The 25,208-nt window shown below is 32.5% G+C and overlaps 2 protein-coding genes across 2 annotated transcripts; both read right to left on the bottom strand.

The window, feature by feature from the left end:
- Positions 1-6,333: 6,333 nt before the first annotated feature.
- On the bottom strand, positions 6,334-7,585 carry LOC134686573 (uncharacterized). Its single transcript, XM_063546243.1, has 2 exons — positions 7,456-7,585; positions 6,334-6,817 (listed from the first exon to the last, which is right to left on the bottom strand). Exons 1-2 carry the CDS (start codon positions 7,508-7,510, stop codon positions 6,423-6,425), a joined length of 450 nt encoding a protein of 149 aa, XP_063402313.1. The 5' UTR covers positions 7,511-7,585; the 3' UTR covers positions 6,334-6,422.
- Positions 7,586-14,481: 6,896 nt separating this feature from the next.
- On the bottom strand, positions 14,482-15,493 carry LOC134688443 (uncharacterized). The gene is made up of 2 exons (XM_063549160.1): positions 15,380-15,493; positions 14,482-14,979 (listed from the first exon to the last, which is right to left on the bottom strand). The coding sequence occupies exons 1-2, from the start codon at positions 15,432-15,434 to the stop codon at positions 14,588-14,590; spliced, it is 447 nt and encodes a 148-aa protein (XP_063405230.1). The 5' UTR covers positions 15,435-15,493; the 3' UTR covers positions 14,482-14,587.
- Positions 15,494-25,208: the final 9,715 nt, after the last annotated feature.

Raw genomic sequence — 25,208 nt, 5'->3', positions numbered from 1 at the left:
ACTGCACCAACAGTGTCATCGCCCCAGTGGTTGTAAATAAATACTTTATAAATACTATGATTGAATGTTATATTTGCGCCAGACTTTTTGACAATCATTCAACGTCTCCTAACTTGTATATTCAATATAGAAAAACTAACAAAAATAACTGTATAATAATCGTATATATGAATGATAGATAACAAGAACACGAAACAAGTGATAATAAACGATACAGGATTTTTTAAGAATGGTCGCAGTTATTATCTACACTCTAAAAACTGATTTCCATCTATCGGAACGTCTGAGAAATGAAACTTGATTTAATTTCTAATACAAAGATCCACAAAAGGGCTTTATGTTGCCACCTCCCTCAAAGAAAAGCTTTTAACGTGCGGGTTTTTTTACTGGGTTGTCAATAAAAACACATTCGATATATATTAAGGAAATATTTGTCTTCTATTATACTATATATTTTATATACCTTAAGTGGAATAAATGGAAATTAAGATAACCACAGAATAAAGAATAGACTTCATACTCCTTTAGATTTTTTAAATGATAAAAAATCGCCAAAGTTTTCTTTTATATGGTTGAGAATGTCCTTATTGGAATTAACAGCTAGACGATTGGCTATAAGAAATGATGTGTGTTTTTTGTTTATCTCAGTAACAATGACCATGACGTTATGACCTGACGTACACATAGTCATTTATTATGAACATTTACATAGACAAGTGCAAACATGAATGATAGTTATCAAAAGTACCAGGATTATAATTTATACGCCAGACGCGCGTTTCGTCTACATAAGACTCATCAGTGACGCTCAGATCGAAATAGTTAAAAAGCCAAATAAAAACAAAGTTGAAGAGCATTGAGGATCCAAAATTCCAAAAAGTTGTGCCAAATACGGCTAAGGTAATCTACTCCTGGGGTAAGAAAATCCTTAGTTTTTCGAAAAATTCAAAGTTTTGTAAACAGAAAATTTATAAAAATGACCATATAATTGATATTCATGTCAACACCGAAGTGCTGACTACTGGGCTGGTGATACCCTCGGGGACGAAACGTCCACCAGCAGTGGCATCGACCCAATGGTGTAAATAGTTATCAAAAGTACCAGGATTATAATTTATACGCCAGACGCGCGTTTCGTCTACATAAGACTCATCAGTGACGCTCAGATCGAAATAGTTAAAAAGCCAAATAAAAACAAAGTTGAAGAGCATTGAGGATCCAAAATTCCAAAAAGTTGTGCCAAATACGGCTAAGGTAATCTACTCCTGGGGTAAGAAAATCCTTAGTTTTTCGAAAAATTCAAAGTTTTGTAAACAGAAAATTTATAAAAATGACCATATAATTGATATTCATGTCAACACCGAAGTGCTGACTACTGGGCTGGTGATACCCTCGGGGACGAAACGTCCACCAGCAGTGGCATCGTTTTGTAAATCACGTAATGGTCATTTATAATATTCCATTGTTTATCATTGATGTGTGCAATCGAAATATTTTGTATTTGTTAGTTTTGTGAATAACAATTTAGAGCGTATCCATCTGTATGACTATGTACGCAAACATTCAGACAAGCATTTCATTTCACCATTTTATTTCTACATATAATCACTATAATTATGCATGTAAGATTAAAGAATTAAAATTGATAATCATTTTGTTAAAGCACAATTTTATTATACACAGTTTGCCACGAAATATAGTAAATTACAGTGGCGGATTCAGGGGGAGCCCCCTTTGCTCGGACTTAGACTGAGGATGTCATGACAATCAGGACACCTTCAAAGCGACACAGGATTGAGCAAGAACGTATTGACTTCTGTTTCACATTCCACCAAAAAGAAAGTAATAGTAAATACTCTATAGACTATTATACTCTCATGAAAAAAATGTTCCACAATATTATTTACATACAAAAACATGTCTCACCCCAAATGCCCCAGCCTATTTTATATTTTATAAATAACAAAGTTGAATAAGGATCCCCAGTCAGTATTAGAAAGATTTCAAGTCTTAGGTACGAAGCATTTGATTTGAGGAGGCAGTCTGAGATATTTGAGAGAGAAAAAAAATGACTCGGATTCTTGCCTTAAACAAAAATTCTGGCCGTATCTGGATTGAAAAAACAGGCTTCTCCACTTTTTTGCTATTAAAAACGAAAATTTCAAACATAATTATTTAGCATTTAATGAACATGATGAATAAAGACGGGCGAATTTTTTGTGGCCGGGGTTTGCATGTCTGACCGGAATGTCTGTTTCGCCGGACTTATATATATTGAATACTTTTTTTCAAGACCAGACTGTAACCTGCCTGCTGGATGTGACCTTTATGTCTCCATTTGTCGACCGTCATTCATAACTTTGTTGTCATTTCAGACACTTTCGTAGTCTTTGGTGGATTTGGGACCCCTCACTTCGGTTCCCTTAGTTATGTTGGGTGAAACATAATTAGTCACATATTTTGATAAAAACTGCTTGTTGGTCTTTTTTAACTCGTGTCGGTCGTATTGTAAATTTCAACGAATTTCCATGACTATTTTTTACTGACAAGTCCTCCAACAAATATATCAGTACATAGCTTTAGATCAATACTATCATTTTATGATAGACAATTTTAAAATAGGGAGAAAACAGCATGAAAAATGTCCAACCCTTACACTTTACAGCAACTATGAAATATACATGCCCCACGCCAGGAACCGTTTAAATAGTGCATATTACACTTATTTTTATGTTTTTTAGCCCAAAAAAGGTCTCAAAAATTTTTCGCCTCGCTCCGCTCGGAGAAATTTATAATCTTCGCCCCCCCTTTCCAAAATCCTGGATCACCCCCTGAATTAAATTCGTATTCGTTGTTTAATACTAACCCTTACAAGGACAAATTAACTACTGTGGATTTCTTTTATTTTTGCTGTTATCAATGTTCGCGGATTAAGGAAAACTTGCACTTTCGTAGATAAAAGATTTCGTGTTCCATCGAAATCCACTAAGATTGGTCTTCATTGAAAAAATATGAATACACAGTATGAGCTTACCAATGCATCCTCTTCGTTTTATGAAAGACGCTAAACGTCTACTTTCTTACTTTCTTTGTATAAGTCTTGTGGTAGCCATAGCTTTGACCTTGAAAAGGGTTAAAATATTACTTCGACACTTTTTTTTTAAGGACGCATATTCAGACTGGATAAAAGAATTGTATTTTATTCCTCGTTAATAATGCTGGTTAAAATTAAAATCGTATTTCATAAATTATTGCTTCGTGTCCAAACTCTTTTTTCACCACTATTTTAAAGTTTAATCAAGTGATGGTCATTGGACGAAGGTTGCAAATGAGTATGTCCTAAGTGACGTGTTTAATAAACTCTTATTTGTCAATGATGTGTGCAATCAAAATAGGTCGTATTTGCTATTGTTGTGAATATTAATTTAGTGTTTATTCATCTGATTCAATTAACAAAAAACATCTGTTCTCTGTTAAATATCTACCTATGAATTACTATTCATGTACAATTTAAGACTATGGAACATCAGAGTGAATCAATATTAATACTTATAATATTCGAAGTTTAAAAAAAAAAGAAGAGTATATAATCGATTTATTTGTTTTTCTTTAAATTCTAATACAAGTACATTGTATATTCGATAAACGTTGGTAATTGTGGTATATGAATGTTTACACTTTGGAGATCATTAGGCTGTTGACCACTGTTGCAGCAATGAGCAAAACCTATGTCGTATTATAGCTATAAAAGACCCCGTCATGACAAAATGCAAAACTATCGAAAGAATAGCTTGATTAATAATAAAGGAACAAACGTAACACAAAAAAAGGCTGAAAGCAACCAATTTGCGAATGACAGGATCCTTGCTTCAGTCAGACACTTTAAGAATGTGGTTTCCTTAACCATGTAAAGGGGAGAAATATCATACAATCAAAAGAACTATTAAATCTTGACTCGTTCAATCGTCACTACATATATATAGCGCGTCGGGCATAGTACAAATTGCCAATGCGATTGTTATGCCACGATATCTCATTAGCATGAGTTTGAATCCAGGCGAGGGAAAAAATAAAAGATTGTTTACGCAAATTTACAGATCTAATATTGTTGTATTGATATTTTAATTAGACGAATTATATATGCATAATGCACTGTCAGCCTTGTGTCGCCATCACTGCTGGTTATCCGGATGATAAAATATGTTGAAGAGTCGTCCCTGCTTCATTCAGACGTACTTATAGATATCCAATTTTGACTAAATGATTGAATCAAATTTTGCTTGACTTACTTAAGCAATCAGAACACGATTTCGTGTCAGAAAGTCATAAAGAGTCTGACTAGAAAAGCACATAGAAAAATGCCACCCCATAACATATAGGTATTGACAGAAAAGCTATATTCATCAGTATGTTAACATTCATCGTATCTATAATTACTGTCCTAAAATACAACACCACCGTCATATTTGAAAGTGCTATTTTGTTTGTAATGCTAAAATTACAATCAAACTCCAATAGCAAATCTTTGTATCTGTAAAATAATTTAGAATAGGTTTTAGGGATGGTGACTAAATCGCTAATGCAATCATTACAAGTTATACAAAATGATGTCCCTAGAAATATCCCAAACATCTCTATACGAAAGAGCGGGACGTATACACGTCGGTCATTCTATGTCTGCCATATTCTTGCAAAATTTTACTGAAGACCATTTACAGCGTAGCAATGTGTCTGGGTGAGAACTACCATGACTTTGTCCGTATTGAAAAAAGGAATCATTAATTGAAAATAAGCACATTATAGTTACTAAACCAGGTCATTTACAGTTTGAATATATCTCATTTATAATTAAATAATCTTATCTTTTTACAATGTTAAAGTGTATATGCTATATTTAGACATTTGTTTTTGTCATTTAGTTGCTTAAGGTGGCTCGTGTGTAAAAAAAAATCAGATAAAAACTAAACCACTATTTTTTCATTACAAATTTTACTTACTACACTATTAGTTATTACTTTATGATATGGTAAAACATTAACTCAAAAAATCGATTCGGTTTGGCCACAGATGATTTTGAAAATGTTTATATCATTGAAAAAGCACCAAATTATCTCACTTTGGAGCAAAAATGCAATTTTTTTGCCTTTCATTTGAAATATCTTTTTTAACTCATCGGAGACCTATACTTTTTATTAACGTTTTCAAATAAGCTGTACATAAACTAAATAATTGTAAAATTTAAGCGATTTCTGTAATTAGGTTATTTTTTTAATTTCGATATTACCTCTATTTCTCCTATTAGTTCAACAGAAAAAAAAGACATAAACAAAAATGTATGCTTCTTTCGGAGGCAGATTGTGAGCTTAAATGAACGGTGACCCCATTTTTTAATTCAATTTTTCTTTTAAGTATAATTTTTTTTTAATGATAAAGTTCATTTATAAAAAAATATTGCGAAATCCTATGTTAAAAAAAAGATTTATACCCAGGAGCCCCCTTAACCGTTGTTTGTCATTGTGTTGTCATTTTGTATTGCTCTTACAAGTTGCGATTATCCAGTTGTAACCCTGTAATTACAATAAACACCCATAATGTACAATTAGGATTCTAAATAAAAAAAATCTATAAGTATTTGTCAATGAGACAGCAGCCCGACAACACAAATACTTAACATTCAGAACAATGTGTTCAGTCATAGACCAATGTATATAAAATACCACAAGCTCTAGATCACTACAAGCCTAGCAAGTTTGGAGAATACTATAGAGACTATAACAGATCTATCTATTTCACCAGTTTCAATACTAAGTTCCAAATCACAAGACATTCCAATATATGATATAACAACTACTATCGAGGATCCTGGCTTTGGACAGACACATACAAATATGATGGGGTTTAATAAACTCCCACATTTTGCGTCTCGACAAGAAGGCTAAAACATGATTTACAGATCCAATAGTAATATATTGACTATGTGGAAAAGTTGTCTCATTGGCAATCATTCTACGTCTAATTTGTATATTCAATATAAAAAACTATCAAAAGTAATGTATGTCTGTAAAGTAATTATACACAATTGACAGAAAACATGAAAACGAAACAAGTGATGGTTGATAATATAGCCTTAAAGAATGCTCGATGTTATAATTAAAATCTCAAAACTGATATCCGACAAACTAACTGTATATTCAAGATAAGTTTGAAAGTCTGAGAGTATTTAAAATCGAGAATATTACATTTTTTTATACTGGATTGTCAATTAAAAAAAAAGTCTATTATATATATTTGATAAAAACATTTTTATTTGCAAAAATATAAAAAAAACATTTATATTGACATATTGTTTCAATTAACATGGATTTCATGGCTAATTATAACATGATACTAGTAGCTGACAGCGTATTTTTGAAAAAGTCCGATTACAAATTCCATTCATTTCTGAATTGTCTGGTTGTTCTAGTATCGAATCTATTTTTTGACCATTCACCTTGATCTAGCCCTTGTCCTTGATTTAAAATGTCATTTTGAATGTTATCAATGAATCCAACATCGATTCCTTGATCCTTTTTTCTCCAGCGACCATTATTTTCTCTTCTTTCATTGCCCTGCCATCTCTTGACATTATCTCCCCTACCACTGCAAATATCAATGTCGCATCCCTTACATCTCACGCCATTCTCAAATCCGAATGTTTCCTGTCTACATTCTAGAGATATAAATTGTCTTGTACATCCGACGTTACAGAGTGGAATTTTGATGCTAGGTAACACAACTGAAACCTTTTTTGTCTTCTTGTGGTGGCCATAGCTGCGACCTACAAAAGAGTTCAAAATTAGTTCGACTCCTTTTTTATTTAGAAGACGCATACACAAAGTCAATTTAAAATTTCATAATTTTCTTCGTTTATTCATGGTTATGATATTCAATCATGCTTTCTATGTATTCCCGTAATTCTGGTTTTTACGCTCAATCTCTTTTGCAATTGATCGTCATTATTACAGGGGAGACAATTCGTTTAATACGGAAGCGGTGTTTTATCAACCGAAATGAAAGAAAACAATAAATATTGTGTAATGTTCACCGTTTATTCTGTGTGTAAACAGTGTCTGGTAAGTCTTTATAGGTTGGGTATTGATCCTTTTTTATGAGGTTGTTATGTATTTTAATGTACATTAAGATCAATATGTGACACTTATAAACTATAATTTATCTTATTATAATATGCTACAGAAAATAAACCCGATGAATTATTCGGGCTATTTTTATTATGCTGAATAGATTCAAATATAACTGAAAAATAATTTTAACTTTAATTTGATTTGCCTTTAAACTAGTCTAGTTTATAGCCATATTGAAGTAACGAAGAGCGAAGGAAATTTACAAATGAAATAAAAGTAGAAATGTTATAAGACGTATCTTCGTTGTTCTCTAAACTCTATGCATTTTACATACCTTGAGTGGAATAAATAGAAAGTAAGAGAACGATAGAATAGATAATAGACTTCATACTGGTGCAGACCAATGTGCTTCATACTGGTGTAGACCAATGTGTGTAGATTTTATGAATGATATCAACGTATCAAAGCTTTCTTTTATATGGTTGATAGTTTCCTTATTAGAATTATCAATTAAACGATTGATTATTAAAAATGATGTGTATATATAATTTATATCAGTGACCATGACGTTATGACCTGACGTACATATAGTCATTTATAATGGCTATTTGAACATAAAACTGCAAACATGAATAAATCTGTCATGTTTTGTTAATCACGTGATGGTCATTGGACGATATTTCTCAATAAATGTGTTTTATTTTATCTTTTTGAAGGTCAATGGATTAGAAATCAACTGTTCTTTCCATTTTTTGTTGTGAAGTTTATTGATTTTTCTTTTATTTACATCATATTAAAAATAAAACCTACCAAATTGTTTAGCTCTTACGTTTATTCATTTCGTATAAAAAAATATATTTCAGCTTTTCGTTCCATTTATATATACCTTGTATTTCTCTTAACAATAATTTTCAATATAAACTTTTGCTGTTGTATATCAGTTGGAAATATGCGAAACTAAAATAATATCTGCATCCACGATACATGTAACATGTGCAAGTCCGATGGCAATCTATTTTAAATGATAACAACCAAACACCCTTTTACCATACCTTAAAATTAAAAGAGTTGGTATTACTTTGCTTCATAAAAAAGAATGGCCAACGTAGATACAAGTATCTTGTCTTGGGGAGGGATAAATCATACTTTGTAAAGAATCATTCTGATTCAAACAAAAAATTCTCTGAAACAGATATTATCTAGATGCTTGATTTCTTGATTGACAACATATTTGTTACGTTCGGAGGACGTGTTTTTTAACAGACTGTCGGCATCCCAATGGGAACAAACTGTGCCCCTCTACTTGCTGACTTGTTTCTTTATTTTTATGAGGCTGACTTCATGCAGGAACTTCTTAGGAAGAAAGATAAGAAGTTAGCAATATCCTTTAACTCTACTTTCCGCTATATAGATGACGTTCTTTCACTAAACAATTCAAAATTTGGTGACTATGTGGATCGCATCTATCCCATCGAATTGGAGATAAAGGATACTACAGATACAGTTAAGTCGGCTTCATATCTTGACTTACATCTAGAAATTGACAATGAGGGTCGGTTGAAGACAAAACTTTACGACAAAAGAGATGATTTCAGCTTTCCAATTGTGAACTTTCCATTTCTAAGTAGCAACATTCCAGCAGCACCTGCATACGGGGTATATATCTCCCAATTGATACGATATTCCCGTGCTTGCATTTCCTATCATGATTTTCTTGATAGAGGGTTACTGCTCACAAGGAAGCTATTTAACCAAGAGTTCCAAATGGTGAAGTTGAAATCATCCCTTCGTAAATTTTACGGACGCCATCACGAGTTGGTTGACCGTTATGGAATAACCGTTTCACAAATGATATCGGATATGTTCCTTACGTCGTAACTACAATCCCCTTCCCTTTCATGAATTTGACCTACCGAATTAGACTATTTACCGGATTTGTAATAAGCAACACGACGGGTGCCGCATGTGGAGCAGGATCTGCTTACCCTTCCGGAGCACCTGAGATCACCCCTAGCTTTTGGTGGGGTTCGTGTTGTTTATTCTTTAGTTTTCTATGTTGTGTCATGTGTACTATTGTTTTTCTGTTTGTCTTTTTCATTTTCAGCCATGGCGTTGTCAGTTTGTTTTAGATTTACGAGTTTGACTGTCCCTTTGGTATCTTTCGTCCCTCTTTTAGATATAAGAAGATGTGGTATGAGTGCCAATGAGATAACTCTCCATCCAAGTCACATGTTGTAAAAGTAAACCATTATAGGTAAAAGTACGATCTTTAACATGGAGCCTTGGCTCACACATAACAGCAAGCTATTTAGGTCCCCAACAATGACTAGTGTAAAATCTTTCCAACTGAAAAAACAACGGTCTTAAATCTTTATAAAAAAAAATTACCATGACTGAAAAATTTGCAAAGAGTAAGCATTGAAATCGGTGTTCCATTTGTCATAGTACAAGATCAACCGAGTGCTTACTTAATCTCATCTACGTTCACAGAAGAAGACAATATAAATATCATAACAAACTTCTTAAAAGACATGCACATGATGTCCACCAAACAGCGTCTGAAATTAGAAAAATCCAATCAACGCAGACTTATGCTGCACGTGTATAGGCTTTATAAGTTTATATTATCAACTTGCATTTAACACACAGGAAAATGTATATTTAATATAACGAAATAGCATAAAAGATTACTGAAAAGGAAGTAAAACTGAACACATGGTTAAGCAAATCGATTGCTGTCACTTTTACTTAGGGATTTCCTCAGATCATATTGACAGTTTTTGACATCAGAATTGTGTTGGGGGGAGGGGGTTCAAAAAAATTGATCGAACTCATCTGTAAAGGGACGCGTCTTGCTCCAAAAAAAAAGAACTGTACATGTTTGTTAATATCACTAGTTCCGGATAGAATTCCCGTTGTTTATATATATTGTTGGCTTTCCAAACTTTATAGCGAGCTTATCTGGTCAAGTTCGTATTCCCTTTTTTGTCTTACATTTTCTTAAGATGCATATATAGATACTGAAAATCATTATGAATCGCCGGTTTTATTTTGATCATCCAACTTACTCTGACAATTTTAGGTTGCATAAAATCTCTAAAAAGAAATAATTTAACAATCCATACATTGTAAAGGAATGTCACCCTTTTCAATTAGGTAATATATGTATGTTTACTTCTAAAGAAACTTCATAATAAACTGTCATTTTAGATAAAAATCAAAAATTACAAATTAAACTAGAATTTGCTGCACCAAGTAAGAGAACTTGGTGATAATGCAGTGCACCAAGTAGATTTGCTGCACCAAGTAAAGTTGCATGGTGAAAGTATATAAATGCAGTGCACCAAGTAGATTTTCATGCACCAAGTATAAATAAATGAAGTGTCATTAAATGCTTTATTTCCCATTGTTTTTTTTAAATTTATAAGTGTATCCTAGAACGGAAAGTTGATTACTGTTTTACTCAAAGATCAAAACATAGGGCTGTGTGGCTTAGATCAATAGTTACATGTCCCGAACTTAGAGTTTAAACTTGTACTAAAGCTCTGCACTACCCCTTCCTTTACCTTATGTCTTACTAATATTTCAATTCCATTGCCGGTCATTTCCATAGTAATGTTTCTATGAGATAAATCATATCTCGGAACCAGTGCCTGAGTACGTAAATAAAGCAAAATATATATGAATGGTATTTATTTCCCCAGAAGAGTCATGGTTTATGAAACAGCTTTATTTACAAAATGCAACCTATAGCATTCCAATATACAAGGCTTTGATACATAAATGATTTCTAAGCTAGATGTTTTTAATATATGGTTGATGTATACATGTAGTAGTTTTTTATTAGCTCAAAGTAAATGATAATTTTGATTACCTTGTAAACTATTTTATATTGTTGTAACAAGTTGGGAGCCTTATCGTTCAGTGGTTTAAAACAAAACAGCCCTCTGATATTAATTGTCTTTTTAACATTTAACTTTGAGTCAAATCGGTGAACATGAATTTGACAGCTAGTGGCCCTAAAATCAACTAAATTATTAACTTAAATTTTGATTGACAAACATTTCATGTCAGAACGTCATAAATAAATGCACCTTTAGCCATATGCATTTGTTTATTATCTAAAAAAAATATAAAAAAATCAAATTCAATGATGGTTCCAGAGAAACAATACTTGTATTTAAAGATTAAAAAAAATGTATCAATCAATCATTTACGTTCGTCGTATCTATATTGACAGGCTCTTATAACAACATCACGGTCAAATTAGGATGTGATGTATTGTTTGTAATACGACTGCTACAGGTACAGTCAAACTGGCATAGCAAATCTTTGTATATCTGTATATGTGAAAGAATTTGACAAAGGTTTGAGTTATTTATGGTTAATTTATTGCTTATGCAATCATTGGTCAGTTTTACAAAATTATGTCCTTTGAAATACCCCAAACGTCACTTTGCCTAATAGCCGGGACGTATATTCATGTCGTTCGTTCTTTGCCTGACCTGTTTTTGAAAGATTTTAATGAAGACCACCATTTCAGCGACTTCGTTTAACGTAGTCATAGCTACCTACCATAACGTTTTTTCAAATTTAATGAGGAATTATCCATTTAAAATTAGAAAATAAAATTGAGAATGGAAATGGGGAATGTGTCAAAGAGACAACAACCCGACCAAATAAAAAAAACAACAGCAGAAGGTCACCAATAGGTCTTCAATGTAGCGAGAAATTCCCGCACCCGTAGTTGTCCTCCAGCTGGCCCCTAAACAAATGTTAAACATAGTTACTTACCGAGGTCATTTCGAGTTCGATTACAAAATTAATGTATATCTGTTTCACTTTTTAATATACTTGTGTCTATTGACAATATAAAAAGTTTATCGTATAATTAAGGAATAACAGTACTGTAGTTGAAGAGTTGCCACCGTCAATTGTAGATTCTAATGCAATTTGAATGTAACAATTTTTTTCATTGGCTAACAGTTGCCGTCAAATCCACAGTTGACCAGGCGTAACTAAGGAGAGACCCGCCATTTTGAATTGATGAATCAACAAATGTTCGATTACTACTATATAATCAAAAATAAAACAACACCTACCTCGAATTTGACGTTTTAATGTAATTTTATCCAAATTTGAAGCGTACAGGTAACGAAATAACCTCCAGTTTGTAAGTTTTCGTTTGTATGACGTCACGTTTAGCCATGACGTCTTTGTGCCAAAATTATTCATGAAGTTTCGCGGATTTTTTTTTATTTGACAAATTTAGACATTTTTTCAAGTTTTATCGGATTTTTTTCTTTTTGTAATGCATTAGAATCGGAATAACAGTACTGTAGTTGAAGAGTTGCCACCGTCAATTTTGATTTGACGGTCGCAAATCTCCGTTTTACTGTCTCCAATCCGCGTCGCCAGTAAAACTGCATTTGCGACCGTCAAATCTACAATTGACGGTGGCAACTCTTCAACTACAGTACTGTTATTCCTTAATTTGACGGTTGCAAATGCAGTTTTACTGGCGACGCGGAGCGGAGACAGTAAAACGCAGATTTGCGACCGTCAAATCAAAATTGACGGTGGCAACTCTTCAACTACAGTCCTGTTATTCCGATTCTAATGCATTACAAAAAGAAAAAAATCCGATAAAACTTGAAAAAATGTCTAAATTTGTCAAATAAAAAAAAATCCGCGAAACTTCATGAATAATTTTGGCACAAAGACGTCATGGCTAAACGTGACGTCATACAAACGAAAACTTACAAACTGGAGGTTATTTCGTTACCTGTACGCTTCAAATTTGGATAACATTACATTAAAACGTCAAATTCGAGGTAGGTGTTGTTTTATTTTTGATTATATAGTAGTAATCGAACATTTGTTGATTCATCAATTCAAAATGGCGGGTCTCTCCTTAGTTACGCCTGGTCAACTGTGGATTTGACGGCAACTGTTAGCCAATGAAAAAAATTGTTACATCCAAATTGCATTAGAATTATTAGTAAATACAGTAGTTTTGCATCTATGTGATAAATAGCCTGTTGTTAAAATCCATATCGCGCAACTTTGATGTACACCCTTTATCGCATACCCTTTATCACACCCTTACCCTTTATCGCATACCCTTTATCGCACCCCTACCCTTTATCACACACCCTACTTTTTTTTTTTTTTTTTACAAAAAGTGTTTTCTTTGTTTTGCTCAAGAAAAATTTCCTCAAAATAGGTCATTTTTTTTAATGACGTCATTGTTTGGTATGTGACGTCACGAACGTCAAGTTTTCATATTTTTGGCACACTAAATGCAACTATAAAAATTACAAAACACACAAATAAATACAATAATAAACAAAATATTCTTTTAAAACAACAGCATGCAAATTGTAAGGTGCTTCGGATATTAAGTAATTGAGCAATTCTGTTTAGGCCTTTAAAACAAGACAAAAGTAGAACTGAAGGTAACCCAGTGCTATGGATCAGAAAACAGTTCATATAATATAATACTCTTCTGTTGAAATATATGATAAAGCCTATAATACATGGCAAAATCCGTATCACATGCCGTATCAACCTCGACCAATATCATCCCTCGGGCCTAAAGGCCCTTGGGCTGATATTGATGTCTCGGGATGATACGACATAAGATACGGATTTTGCCATGTATTATTCTCTATATATAATATGCTATATATTAAATTAGAAGAAAAAATGTATTCTTGTTATTCTTTTTTCTATTTTTGTTTTTGTGTACAGAATGTAAAGATCCAATAGGAATATTAAGAAACTGTGGATATTTGTCTCATTGGCAATCATTTAACGTATTCAAATTTGTGTATTCAATATAAAAATCTAACAAAATAAAACAGAACTATATAATGATCGTATAGAATGATAAACATGAATAAGAGTTGATGTAAATGCAGTCAAGGACTTCACATATTTCAATCCTTTATAGGTTGATATAAAATCAGGAATATGACAGTTGTTGTCCATTCGTTTGATGTGTTTAATCATTTGATTTTGCGTTTTGATTACTTTCTATTTTGAATTTTCCTCTGAGTTCAATATTTTTGTGATTTAACTTTTAACAGAAACACAAAGCAAGTGATTTTTAACGATACAGCATTTAAGAACTTTTTAACTAAACTCTTAAAATTGGTATCCGTCACACCACAGAAACAATGTAATTTGTTTCAATTTCTAGTTCAAGGAGCTAACACACTGCCTTCTCCCACCATGAGAAGTCCAACAGTCTGGAAGTTCTTAATATCTAGAATATTTAGCGAGGTTTATACTGCGTTATCAGTAAACAAAAATAATCGATATATATTTGATAAAAAACATAATTTTATTTGCAAAAATATATTAAAACATTGACACAATGTTTCACTTATATAACGTGGATTTCATGACTAATTATAACATGCTAGGTGATAACATATTTTCCTAACACGAAAGTCCGATTATCAATTCCATTCATTTCTGGATTGTCTATTTATTCTAGTATCGAATCTACTTCTTGACCTATCACCTTGATCTAGCCCTTGTCCTTGATTTAAAATGTCATTTTGAATGTTATCAATGAATCCAACATCGATTCCTTGATCCTTTTTTCTCCAGCGACCATTATTTTCTCTTCTTTCATTGTCCTGCCATCTGTTGAAATTATCTCCCCTGCCTCTGCAAATATCAATGTCGCATCCCTTACATCTCACGCCATTCTCAAATCCGAATGTTTCCTGTCTACATTCTAGAGATATAAACTGTCTTGTACATCCGACGTTACAGTGTGGAATTTTGATGCTGGGTAACACAACTGGTGCCTTTTTCGTCTTCTTGTGGTAGCCATAGCTGCGACCTACAAAATAGTTCAAAATTAGTTCGACTCCTTTTTTTTTAGGTAGATGAAGCCTACACAAGTCAATTTGAATTTCTATTTTTTTCTTCTTTAATCGTTTATCCATGGTTTAAATATGCATTGCGAATTCTTTCTTTTCATGCTTAATATCTTTTGCAATTGACTGTCATTATTTTAGGGGATACAGCTCGTTTGATACGGAATTAATCTGATAAATGTGGTATTTAAAAAACCAAAATAAAAGAAGAAAAAAATAGAAAAAAAAATAATATTTATATAATTTGCCATCAAACTAGTCTCGTCTATAACCATCTTGAAGAAACGAAGAGCTAAGGAAACAAAGTAGTAATGTTATAAGACGTATCTTAGTTGTTCTCTAAACTCTATGCATTTTACATACCTTGAGTAGAATAAATTGAAAGTAAGAGAACGATAGAATAGATAATAGACTTCATCCTGATGTAGACCAATGCGTGTAGATTTTATGAATGATAACAACCAACAAAGTTTTCATTTATATAGTTGAGGATTTCCTTATTGGAATTATCGGCTATAGACGATTGGTTGTAACAATTGTTTAGGTCAGTTACATTGACCATGACATTATGACCTGACGTACATATAGTCATTTATAATGGCTATTTGAACATAAAACTGCAAACATGAAGTGATATGTCATGTTTTGTGAATCACGTGATGGTCATTTGACGATATTTCTCGATTGACGTGTTTTATCTCATCTTCTTGACAGTAAATGTATTAGAAATCTTTTGCACTGTCTAGTTTATATATATTTTTTTTTAAATCAAACCTGCCAAATTTTATAGCTCTTGCGTTTATTCATTTCGTTTAATATTTTTAATTGCATCTTTTCGATTCAAGTATATTTCTCTTTACAGAAACTTTGAATATAAACTGTTGCTTGTGTTCATCAGTTGGAAATAGGCGAAACAAAAATATCATCAACATAGTTAAATGTTAATTGTGCAAGTTAATTCTTTTTCAAATGATAACTATCAAACACTCGTTTTACCATACTATGGATATAAGAAGATGTGGTAAGAATGTCAATGAGACAAATCTCCATCCAAGTCACATTGTTGTAACAGTAAACCATTTTAGTACGGTCTTCAACATGGAGCCTTGGCTCAAACCGAACAGCAAGCCACAAAGGTCCCCAACAATGACAGTGTAAAAAACATTCAAACTGGAAAATCAACAATCAAATCTATATAAAAAAAAAATATCATAATGATTGAAAAATATGCAAAAAGTAAGCATTTTAATCGGTGTTCAATTTAACACAGCATTAGATGAACCGATTGCTTACCAATTCTCCTGTTCGTTTCACAAAAGAAGATAATAATATCATAACGCAATTCGTAAAAAAGACAGCACATGCATGTACATTAAACAGCGACTGAATTTAGGAAAATTCAACTAACGAGACATACATATAGGCATCATATTTTCAACTTGCATTTACACAAATAAAGCAATTATATTTGACATAACGAAACAGCGTAAAATATGAAAGAAAAGGAATTAAAAATTGATTTTTATGAAACGAATCGATGACTGTCAATTATTCTTATTTATTTCCGTAAAGTAGTAATTTTATATTCATTTCAATTTCATTATCAACCATTGTATTAATAGACTTGCGATCTGCATTACACCATTGTACTAAGGGCGAAATTGGCCTCTCGTTCCAAGAATATTCCTCACCACAAAAAAGCCTGAAATTTGATACACGCATGGATTACGTCATTTATTTGTCATGTTTGTGTCAGTAAATTTTAAAACTTTACTTATATTAATCTTTATTTGTAATTTATACCAGTCCATGTTGACAGTATTCGATATCTGAATTATTTCTTTGAGTTTAGAAACTTGATGAAACTTAGCTATATAGACGCGCCTTGTTCCAGGAACAGAGAACAGTATATATATACACCAATGAGACAACTCTCCATCCAAGTCACAATTTACAAAAGTAAAGCATTATAGTTAAGGTACGGTCTTCAACACGGAGCCTTGGCTCACACCGAACAGCAAGCTATAAAGAGTTCAAAAAATTACTAGACGTGTAAAACCATTAAAACGGGAAAACCAGCGATCTAATCTATAAAAAAACAACACACAAACGAGAAACACGTATGAACCACATAAACAGACGACAACCACTGCATGAACATCAGATTTCTTTTTGCTATATTGAAAAGCACTTCTTTCTAGAAATGCCGTTGGTTACATACATGTAAATAAAGCTGGCTTTCCGTGGGTCAAGTGAACGTAAATCCCCGAGCATATCTTATCAAGGTACGGAAGCCCTGGAGTGCCATGCAAAAAAAAAAATTCAACTTGTGCGCACAAGTTACACAACTTGTGCGCACGAGTTACACAACTTGTGCGCACGAGTTATAAACTTGTGCGCACGAGTTGTACAACTTGTGCGCACAAGTTGCTCGTATTCTTATATACATGCGCTGTTTTGCTAAAGAGCCTATTTATGGAACGCCGTAGCTGCCGAATACAAACGTTTATATACATGAATGCACATACTTTTCAATGTTGCACATGTATTTTCTATGTAAACACATACTTTGCATATATATGAACATAGTTTACTTTATATGCACTTATTTTTATATATATATATGCACATACTTTTCCTACATATGCACATCGTTTACCTTATATGCACATACTTTTCCTAAATATGCACATCGTTTACCTTATATGCACATACTTTTCTATATATCTATTTGAACATAGTTAACCTCATGTGAATATACTTTTTTTCTATATATGCACAGACTTATTCTACATAGGAATGTACAAATGTAGTTCTGCATGTGAATACTTTACTCAGTATATATGGACATAGTTTTTCAAAGTGAGAATTACAACTCATATTATGCTTTTCTGTTGTTTTTTCAAACTGAACTAAGCCTAAGGGTTCCAATATCATAAAAAAAATGTGAATTATAAGAATTTCTTAATGATGTATGTTGTTCAATTAAGCAACTTTTGAAATCATTTTCATATGAATGCAATACTATTTTGGCATGTATGATGGTATGGCGCTGTTGTCTTCATCTACAGTCACTTGTTTTAATGCCATAATTTTGTATTTTGTATGAGTCGTTTGTATTACATTTTAACACAAGGATTATTATCACTTATGGCGTGTTGAATTCAGTGGTTTTTGTCCCAACAATTCAGTGATAACGGGTCACAAGTTATATTAATGCATTTTAGCTACCGCTTTACAAGCAGAGCCAAATACAATGAACGTTCCAACTATGTATTGGCTTCCGAAGCTACACAAAACACCTTACACATATAGATTTGTTTCGTCTTCAAGCCATTGTTCCACAACTAATTGTCTATTCTTCTTACCAGCACACTTGGTACAATTAAAAACCTGATAATAAATTATTCAAATAAGGCTTTCGAAAATAGTGGAATTAATTACTTTTGGAGTGTCAAGAACTCGTTGGAAGTAGTTGATAAATTGCATGCTTATATTGGTGATTTTGAATCTGTTCAAAGTTTTGATTTGTCTACCCTGTATACCGCATTGCCTCACATTCTCATTAAGAAAAAAATCAAACACCTAATTAAATGGGCATTTAAAAAGTCAGAATGTGAATATATATGTTCAAACTCTTTTGGTCATTTTTTTGTAGCAATACACAAAAAAACTTTGTCAATTGGACATGCTTTGATACTATATATGCCCTTGAATTTTTACTAGATAAAATTTTTGTTCGCTTTGGGGATTCCGTATATCGTCAGGTTATCGGAATTCCAATGGGGACTAACTGTGCACCACTTATTGCGGACCTGTTTTTGTATTGCTATGAGTAACAATTTATGACAAAAATAAGCAAAAACCCATCGAAACAACATCTGATACATAAATTTAATAATACTTTTAGATGTTTGGATGATCTTTTTGCTCTCAATAATGACGACTTCAGTATGTATATTAAAGAAATATATCCTGTTGAACTTACTTTAAATAAAGCTAATACTAACAATAACAAAAATTCAATCCAAATAAAAATAATATCATGTTATTTAGTAACAAAAAATCAAAAAATAACTTGAGTTTTAATTTTGGCGGAGTTCAGGTAGATACAGGTACTAGTCATCAACATTTAGGCATATTTTTTAGCAGTGATTGTAAGTGGACAAATCATGTCGATTCTTTAATAGAAAAACAATTAAATGTTCTTCGACGTTTGAAATTCCGACTAAAAAGGGAATATTTAGAAAAAATATATTTAACTTTTATAAGGCCTGTTCTAGAATATTCTTCTGAAGTTTGGGATAATTGCGGACAGTTGACTTCTGAAAGATTAGAAAAATTACAACTGGAAGCAGCACGTATTGTCACTGATCTAACAAGCTATGCTAGCACTCAATCACTTTATTTAGAGACGGGATGGGAAACATTAAGGATTAGACGGGAAGTTAAGAAATTAACTTTATTTTACAAAATTATGAAAGAGGATGCCCCAGAATATTTATTAGATTTAATACCCCCTACAGTTGCAGAAACAAACAATTACAATCTACGAAGCAGTCAAAATATATACCAAACCTCTAGCAGACTGTCTCTTTATCAGGAATCATTTATTCCATCTAGTATCAAACTGTGGAATTCGCTTGATTTAAGTGTTAGAAATGAACTTTCTTTAAATATGTTTAAATTGAAAATTAAACAGAAATATTATAAAAACAAATCACCCCCTACATATTTCAATATTGGCGATAGATATTTAAATGTTTTACACGCAAGATTAAGGAACAAATGCAGTGCCCTGAACATGGATCTGTATCACGCTAATATTAAAACTAACGCAATGTGTCAATGTGGTTATTTATACGAAAATGCCCAACATTATTTCCTCTCGTGTAAAAATTATACAGTGCAAAGGAATACCTTATTTTTTGAACTTAGAAAAGAAAATATACCTACCGACTTTGAAAATTTAATGTACGGCAATGCTTTGTTTACTTTTAACATAAACAGGCTAATTTTTATAAAAGTGCAGAATTATATTAAAGAGACCAATCGCTTTTCATAGTTTATAGACATTATGGTTAAATATATACCAATAACAATGTTATTACTTTTTGTTGACTTCGAATGAAATTGTTCATTTTTTCCTAAGACATGGATCATCAATTTGATTTTAGTATATAATTCATCAGTTGACAACAACAATTTAACTTATTTGTTTAAAATACAGTAAACACTTACCTTTTGAGGGAATATTTATTCCAAGATTAATACAACCTACCAGGTAGGTCTATCATAAAAATTTACGGTCAATTCGACTTTTAGAAATAGATGAGTCATGTCGTTTAAATTCTCGTTAGTTTCATGTCTTCATATTAATATTGTTTATGATGTTATTATTATGTATTTCATTTTTGTTCGGTTATTTATTATTTGTATGTAATGGAGAAGACGTTCTAAGTTGCAAAACTTGTGTCTAATCCTATTGTCAATGTTTTTGGACAATAAAATATGTTTAAACTAACAATGACCACTGTCCTTTCCTCGACCTTGATATCTATATCACTAACGGAAAGCTAAATACTACAATTTATGATAGAAGAGATGATTTTTTATTTCCTATCGTTATTATCCATTTTTAGATGGTGACGTTCCCTTGTCACCATCTTAGTGTGTTTATATATCTCAACTTGTACGATTCGCTCGTGTATGTAACAATATTTTAGATTTTAACGAGAGAAATTTATGTATTACTGAAAAATTATTACACCAGAGTTTTCGATATCACAAACTAGTCAAAACATAAACTAAAATTTATCATCGGTATCATTCGTAAATATAGCTCAACATGCAGACTTCTTATACGTTTAGGTATTTCACATCCATTTTTTTATGGAAATATTCTTTATAAAGCACAAAGGTGTCAATATTCACCTCAGAAACTAACAAAACTTTTGAATAGACTTATTAAGAAGGGATATAGCTACGATACTGTTGTCAGGTCATTAAAGATTGCATATTTTGGCATTAATATTGATTCACTTATAGGGTCTTTGCGTCGGAACTAAAAACATTTATTCAAAAACAAGTTGTTGGCATGACACGGGCTATGTTCTTCTCATATATGTCATGATGGTATGAGACTAAACCCCTAACGGGAAGGATTGTGCCTGATGTTCATATGATTAAATCATGATCTTTCTGTCAGTCTGGAGCTGGCATGTCAGTTAACTGCTAGTAGTCTGTTGTTATTTATGTATTATTGTCATTTTGTTTATTTTCTTTGGTTACATCTTCTGACATCAGACGCGGACTTCTCTTGAACTGAATTTTAATGTGCGTATTGTTATGCGTTCACTTTTCTACATTGGCTAGAGGTATAGGGGGAGGGTTGAGATCTCACAAACATGTTTAACCCCGTCGCATTTTTGCGCCTGTCCCAAGTCAGGAGCCTCTGGCCTTTGTTAGTCGTGTATTATTTAATTTTAGTTTCGTGTGTACAATTTGAAAATTAGTATGGCGTTCTTTATCCCTGAACTTTGTCGGTGTGGGAATAGTCTATAAACAGTGAATGTAAAATTTTATAGAGTGAGACAAAGGTATTACTGTCCAGCGATGGCGAAAACTATTTCTATAGAGCTTTGTATTCGGTATTAACATAGAATACCTGGATGCTTCATACTTTGTTTGTAATAGCCTTATGTTTCGAATTTTCCGTCTGTCATATGTTCTATGTAATAATGCAGTAGGTCAAATATATATATATATACAACTCGTCTAAACATCAACCCAACAATGTTAGATCTGTAAATTTGCTTTCGCAAATTTTTGGGTTTTCCCTCGCCGGGATTCGAACCCATGCTTCTGTGACATCGTGACACCAAATCGCCTGCACTGCAGTCGTCCCGCTAGACCACACGACCACCTGGGCTCTACAATTATGAAGCTTTCGCTGGCTATGTGTTACCTTTCAACGACAGTTTTAATCTAGCGGCGTACTACAGTACATGATATATAAGGCATGAAGATGTTATTGTTACAGATCAGCTAAATTATCTATAGTAAAGGAACCTACAAATTAATGTAAGATACAGTCACAGAAAATAATTATATTATATATATATAAAACGTCTGAATAGTAGTCAACGATTTTCCCACGAGGGCGCTGTATATATATAACTTCCTTAAAATATTAAAAAAAATAAACTGAAATGGTTATGTAACGACTTTTTGTAATTTTGAAAATGCAAATGTTGAAACCAAAATAAAAATATGACTTGCAAATGCCAATAAATTTTCAAAGTCAATAGACAATTACCAAGGGGACAGGGCTAAATATTATCTATGGAAATGAGATGTTCTAATACTTATACAACTGCATAAAACATATTATTGAACCACCACTTGTGATTCAACATAAACTAGACCTAATCACAAACTTATACATTGCGTAGCCAACGCCGACGCCGTAAAAATAAAATGTATAGTAAACGTTTTGAAAAGCTTTTAAAAAGGAGTGAATATCAAATATGATATGACGGGCTGCAGTTCTAAATTATGATTTGTCTGATTAGCTCTGCATTTCTTGTTTTGCGTCTACATTTTCAGCATTTAGGGATTAAGGTGAGAGTGCAAAAACAAACAAAAAAGAAATGAAATTTTCCTAGTCATAAAGGAGCAGAACTGTAGTACAGCAGGTGACTTTTGCGTTTTATAGTTTTTTTACCTTTGTGTATGAGCTTTATCAAATTAAATAGAGGCAAAGTTGAATTAGAGTGCTGCAAAATAAAATGGAAAGATGGAATGACAGACGGTAAAACGGACGATTAAGGGTAATACATGTATAATGCCCCAAACGCCTATCGACAGGGCATAAAAAAATCCCTGTCTTTGGTCCTTTCTATAACACCATAATAATAGAAAACAATTCACATTTTGAGATCTTAGACTATACTGAATACTTTGAAAACACATTAAACTTGGTAAGGAAAATTGCAATTTGAATTAAGTTTTATAAGAATGCATTTTTCAACTTTTGACCCGTTAGTGGTAATAATCCATGTGTTAAAATTTAATACTATAAGTTATATGGTTCGCTACTGACCCCATACGGATCCATAGAGGGTTAGTAAAATCCATAGGGGGTGAGGCCGGAGGCCGAGTCCCCTATGAATTTTATTCACCCTCTATGGATCCGTAGGGGGTCAGAAGTTAACCGTATAACAAATTTATCGGCCGCTGGACTTTTTCTGCGGCGTTTTGATGAAAAATGAGCAATGAAACACAACAACATTAATGGATGACGTCGCCATTAACGCGTCACGAACCCCGTATGAAACTTACTAACCCCATACGGTCTCATAGGGGGTCACCACGTGACGGTGTTTAACCAATCACAACGTGATAATTTATCTGTGGTCCGATAAAAACAAATCGACTCCTTCAACGTTTCAACGACATAAAAACCAAGTGACTATATATAGATGAAGACAACAGCGCCATACCATCATACATACCAAAATAATATTGAATTCATATAAAAATGATTCCAACAGTTGCTTAATTGAACAACATACAACATTATGAAATTCTTAATAAACATTCCTTTTATGATATTGGAACCCTTAGGCTTAGTTCAGTTTGGAAAAAAACACAGATAACATTAATATGAATTGTAATTCTCACGTTGAAAAACTATGTTCATATATACTGAGTAAAGTATTCACATGCAGAACTTCATTTGTACATTCATATGTAGAATAAGAAAACAGTATATGCATATGAGGTTAACTATGTGGAAATAGATATATAAAAAATGTGCATATATAGAAAAGTATATGCATATAAGGTAAACGATGTGCATATGTAGGAAAAGTATGTGCATATATATATAAAAGTGCATATAAAGTAAACTGTGTTCATACATATGCAAAGTATGTGTATAAGTAGAAAATACATATATAAAAATAAACATTGAAAAGTATTTGCATTCATGTATATAAACGTTTGTATTCGGCAGCTACGGCGTTCCATAAAGTAGTCTCTTTAGCCAAACAGCGCATGTCTATAAGAATACGTACAACTTGTGCGCACAAGTTAATAACTCGTGCGCACAAGTTGTGTAACTTGTGCGCACAAGTTGTGTAACTTGTGCGCACAAGATAGTAACTTGTGCGCGCAAGTTAGTAACTTGTGCGCGCAAGTTAGTAACTTGTGCGCACAAGTTGAAATTTTTTTTTGCATGGCACTCCAGGGCTTCCGTATCAAGATGTATTGTTCTAGTAACTTGTATCGTGTGAACATACATCCATACATGTAGGCATGCCCTTAATATCAATGTGTATTGTTCCAGTAATTTGTGTCGTGTGTAGGCAAATCTGCTTCTTATTTTTCCCCTTTTGCTTTATTTGTTTCTTAAGATGCAGTTATTTAGTTTATTATGAATTGTTGATTATATTTTTGTTCATCCCAAAATGCCCAATTAGTCTGACAATTTTGGATTGCATACAATCTACAAAAAGAAATAATTTAACCGTTTATACATCGCAAAGGAATGTCATGCATCTTTTCAGATCTTTTCAATCAGTCAAGTTGAATTTCGGAATTGTAAAGAAAATAAACTGTTATATTAGATAAAATCAATTGTAAAAAGTTGTGGTCAGTTTAAAATTTCATTAAACATGTTTAAAATGTGACTTTATATTTATGTATAATACAAACAAGATTTAATTCCTTTAACTTAAATAATGTTTGTATATGAATAAATTCAAAGTCATTATTATAAATTTTCAATTTGTTTCTGTTTGAAACGGATATTCTCTCGAAATAAGCAGTCTGTTTTTGGGCTTCATTTTTTTTTTTGTGATTTTTCGTGTCGTATTGGGTATTTCTAGTATTAAACAAGAAAATTAACCGCTCATTTGGGGTGCGTCATATAAATCACATGCATTGGTTTGCTAAGATAACATTGTGTTATTAAAACATCCTTGTATAGTTTCCGGTGTTGATAGTTAATAAAACTAAACGGTTTATCCCGCTATTATCCATTACACTTATTTTGAACAACTCAACATGGTGGTATTTCACCTGAATTATTTTATCATTGCTACTTTTGTTTTCTCTTTTGATCTCTTTTGGAAAACGAAAGTAAAATATTATATCATATAGACCACGCATGCGTGCGCTTTGTTTG

This window comes from Mytilus trossulus, chromosome 10 (assembly GCF_036588685.1).
Source record: "Mytilus trossulus isolate FHL-02 chromosome 10, PNRI_Mtr1.1.1.hap1, whole genome shotgun sequence".
NCBI lineage: Eukaryota > Metazoa > Mollusca > Bivalvia > Mytilida > Mytilidae > Mytilus > Mytilus trossulus.
This window is presented reverse-complemented; position numbering and strand designations above follow the sequence as displayed.

Excerpts from the sequence above, each read along its gene's own strand:
- LOC134686573 (XM_063546243.1), bottom strand. The coding sequence starts at position 7,510 with ATGAAGTCTATTATCTATTCTATCGTTCTCTTACTTTCTATTTATTCC. Across the intron at positions 6,818-7,455 it reads TTCTATTTATTCCACTCAAG|GTCGCAGCTATGGCCACCAC; the intron begins GTATGTAAAATG and ends ACTCTTTTGTAG.
- LOC134688443 (XM_063549160.1), bottom strand. The coding sequence starts at position 15,434 with ATGAAGTCTATTATCTATTCTATCGTTCTCTTACTTTCAATTTATTCT. Across the intron at positions 14,980-15,379 it reads TTCAATTTATTCTACTCAAG|GTCGCAGCTATGGCTACCAC; the intron begins GTATGTAAAATG and ends ACTATTTTGTAG.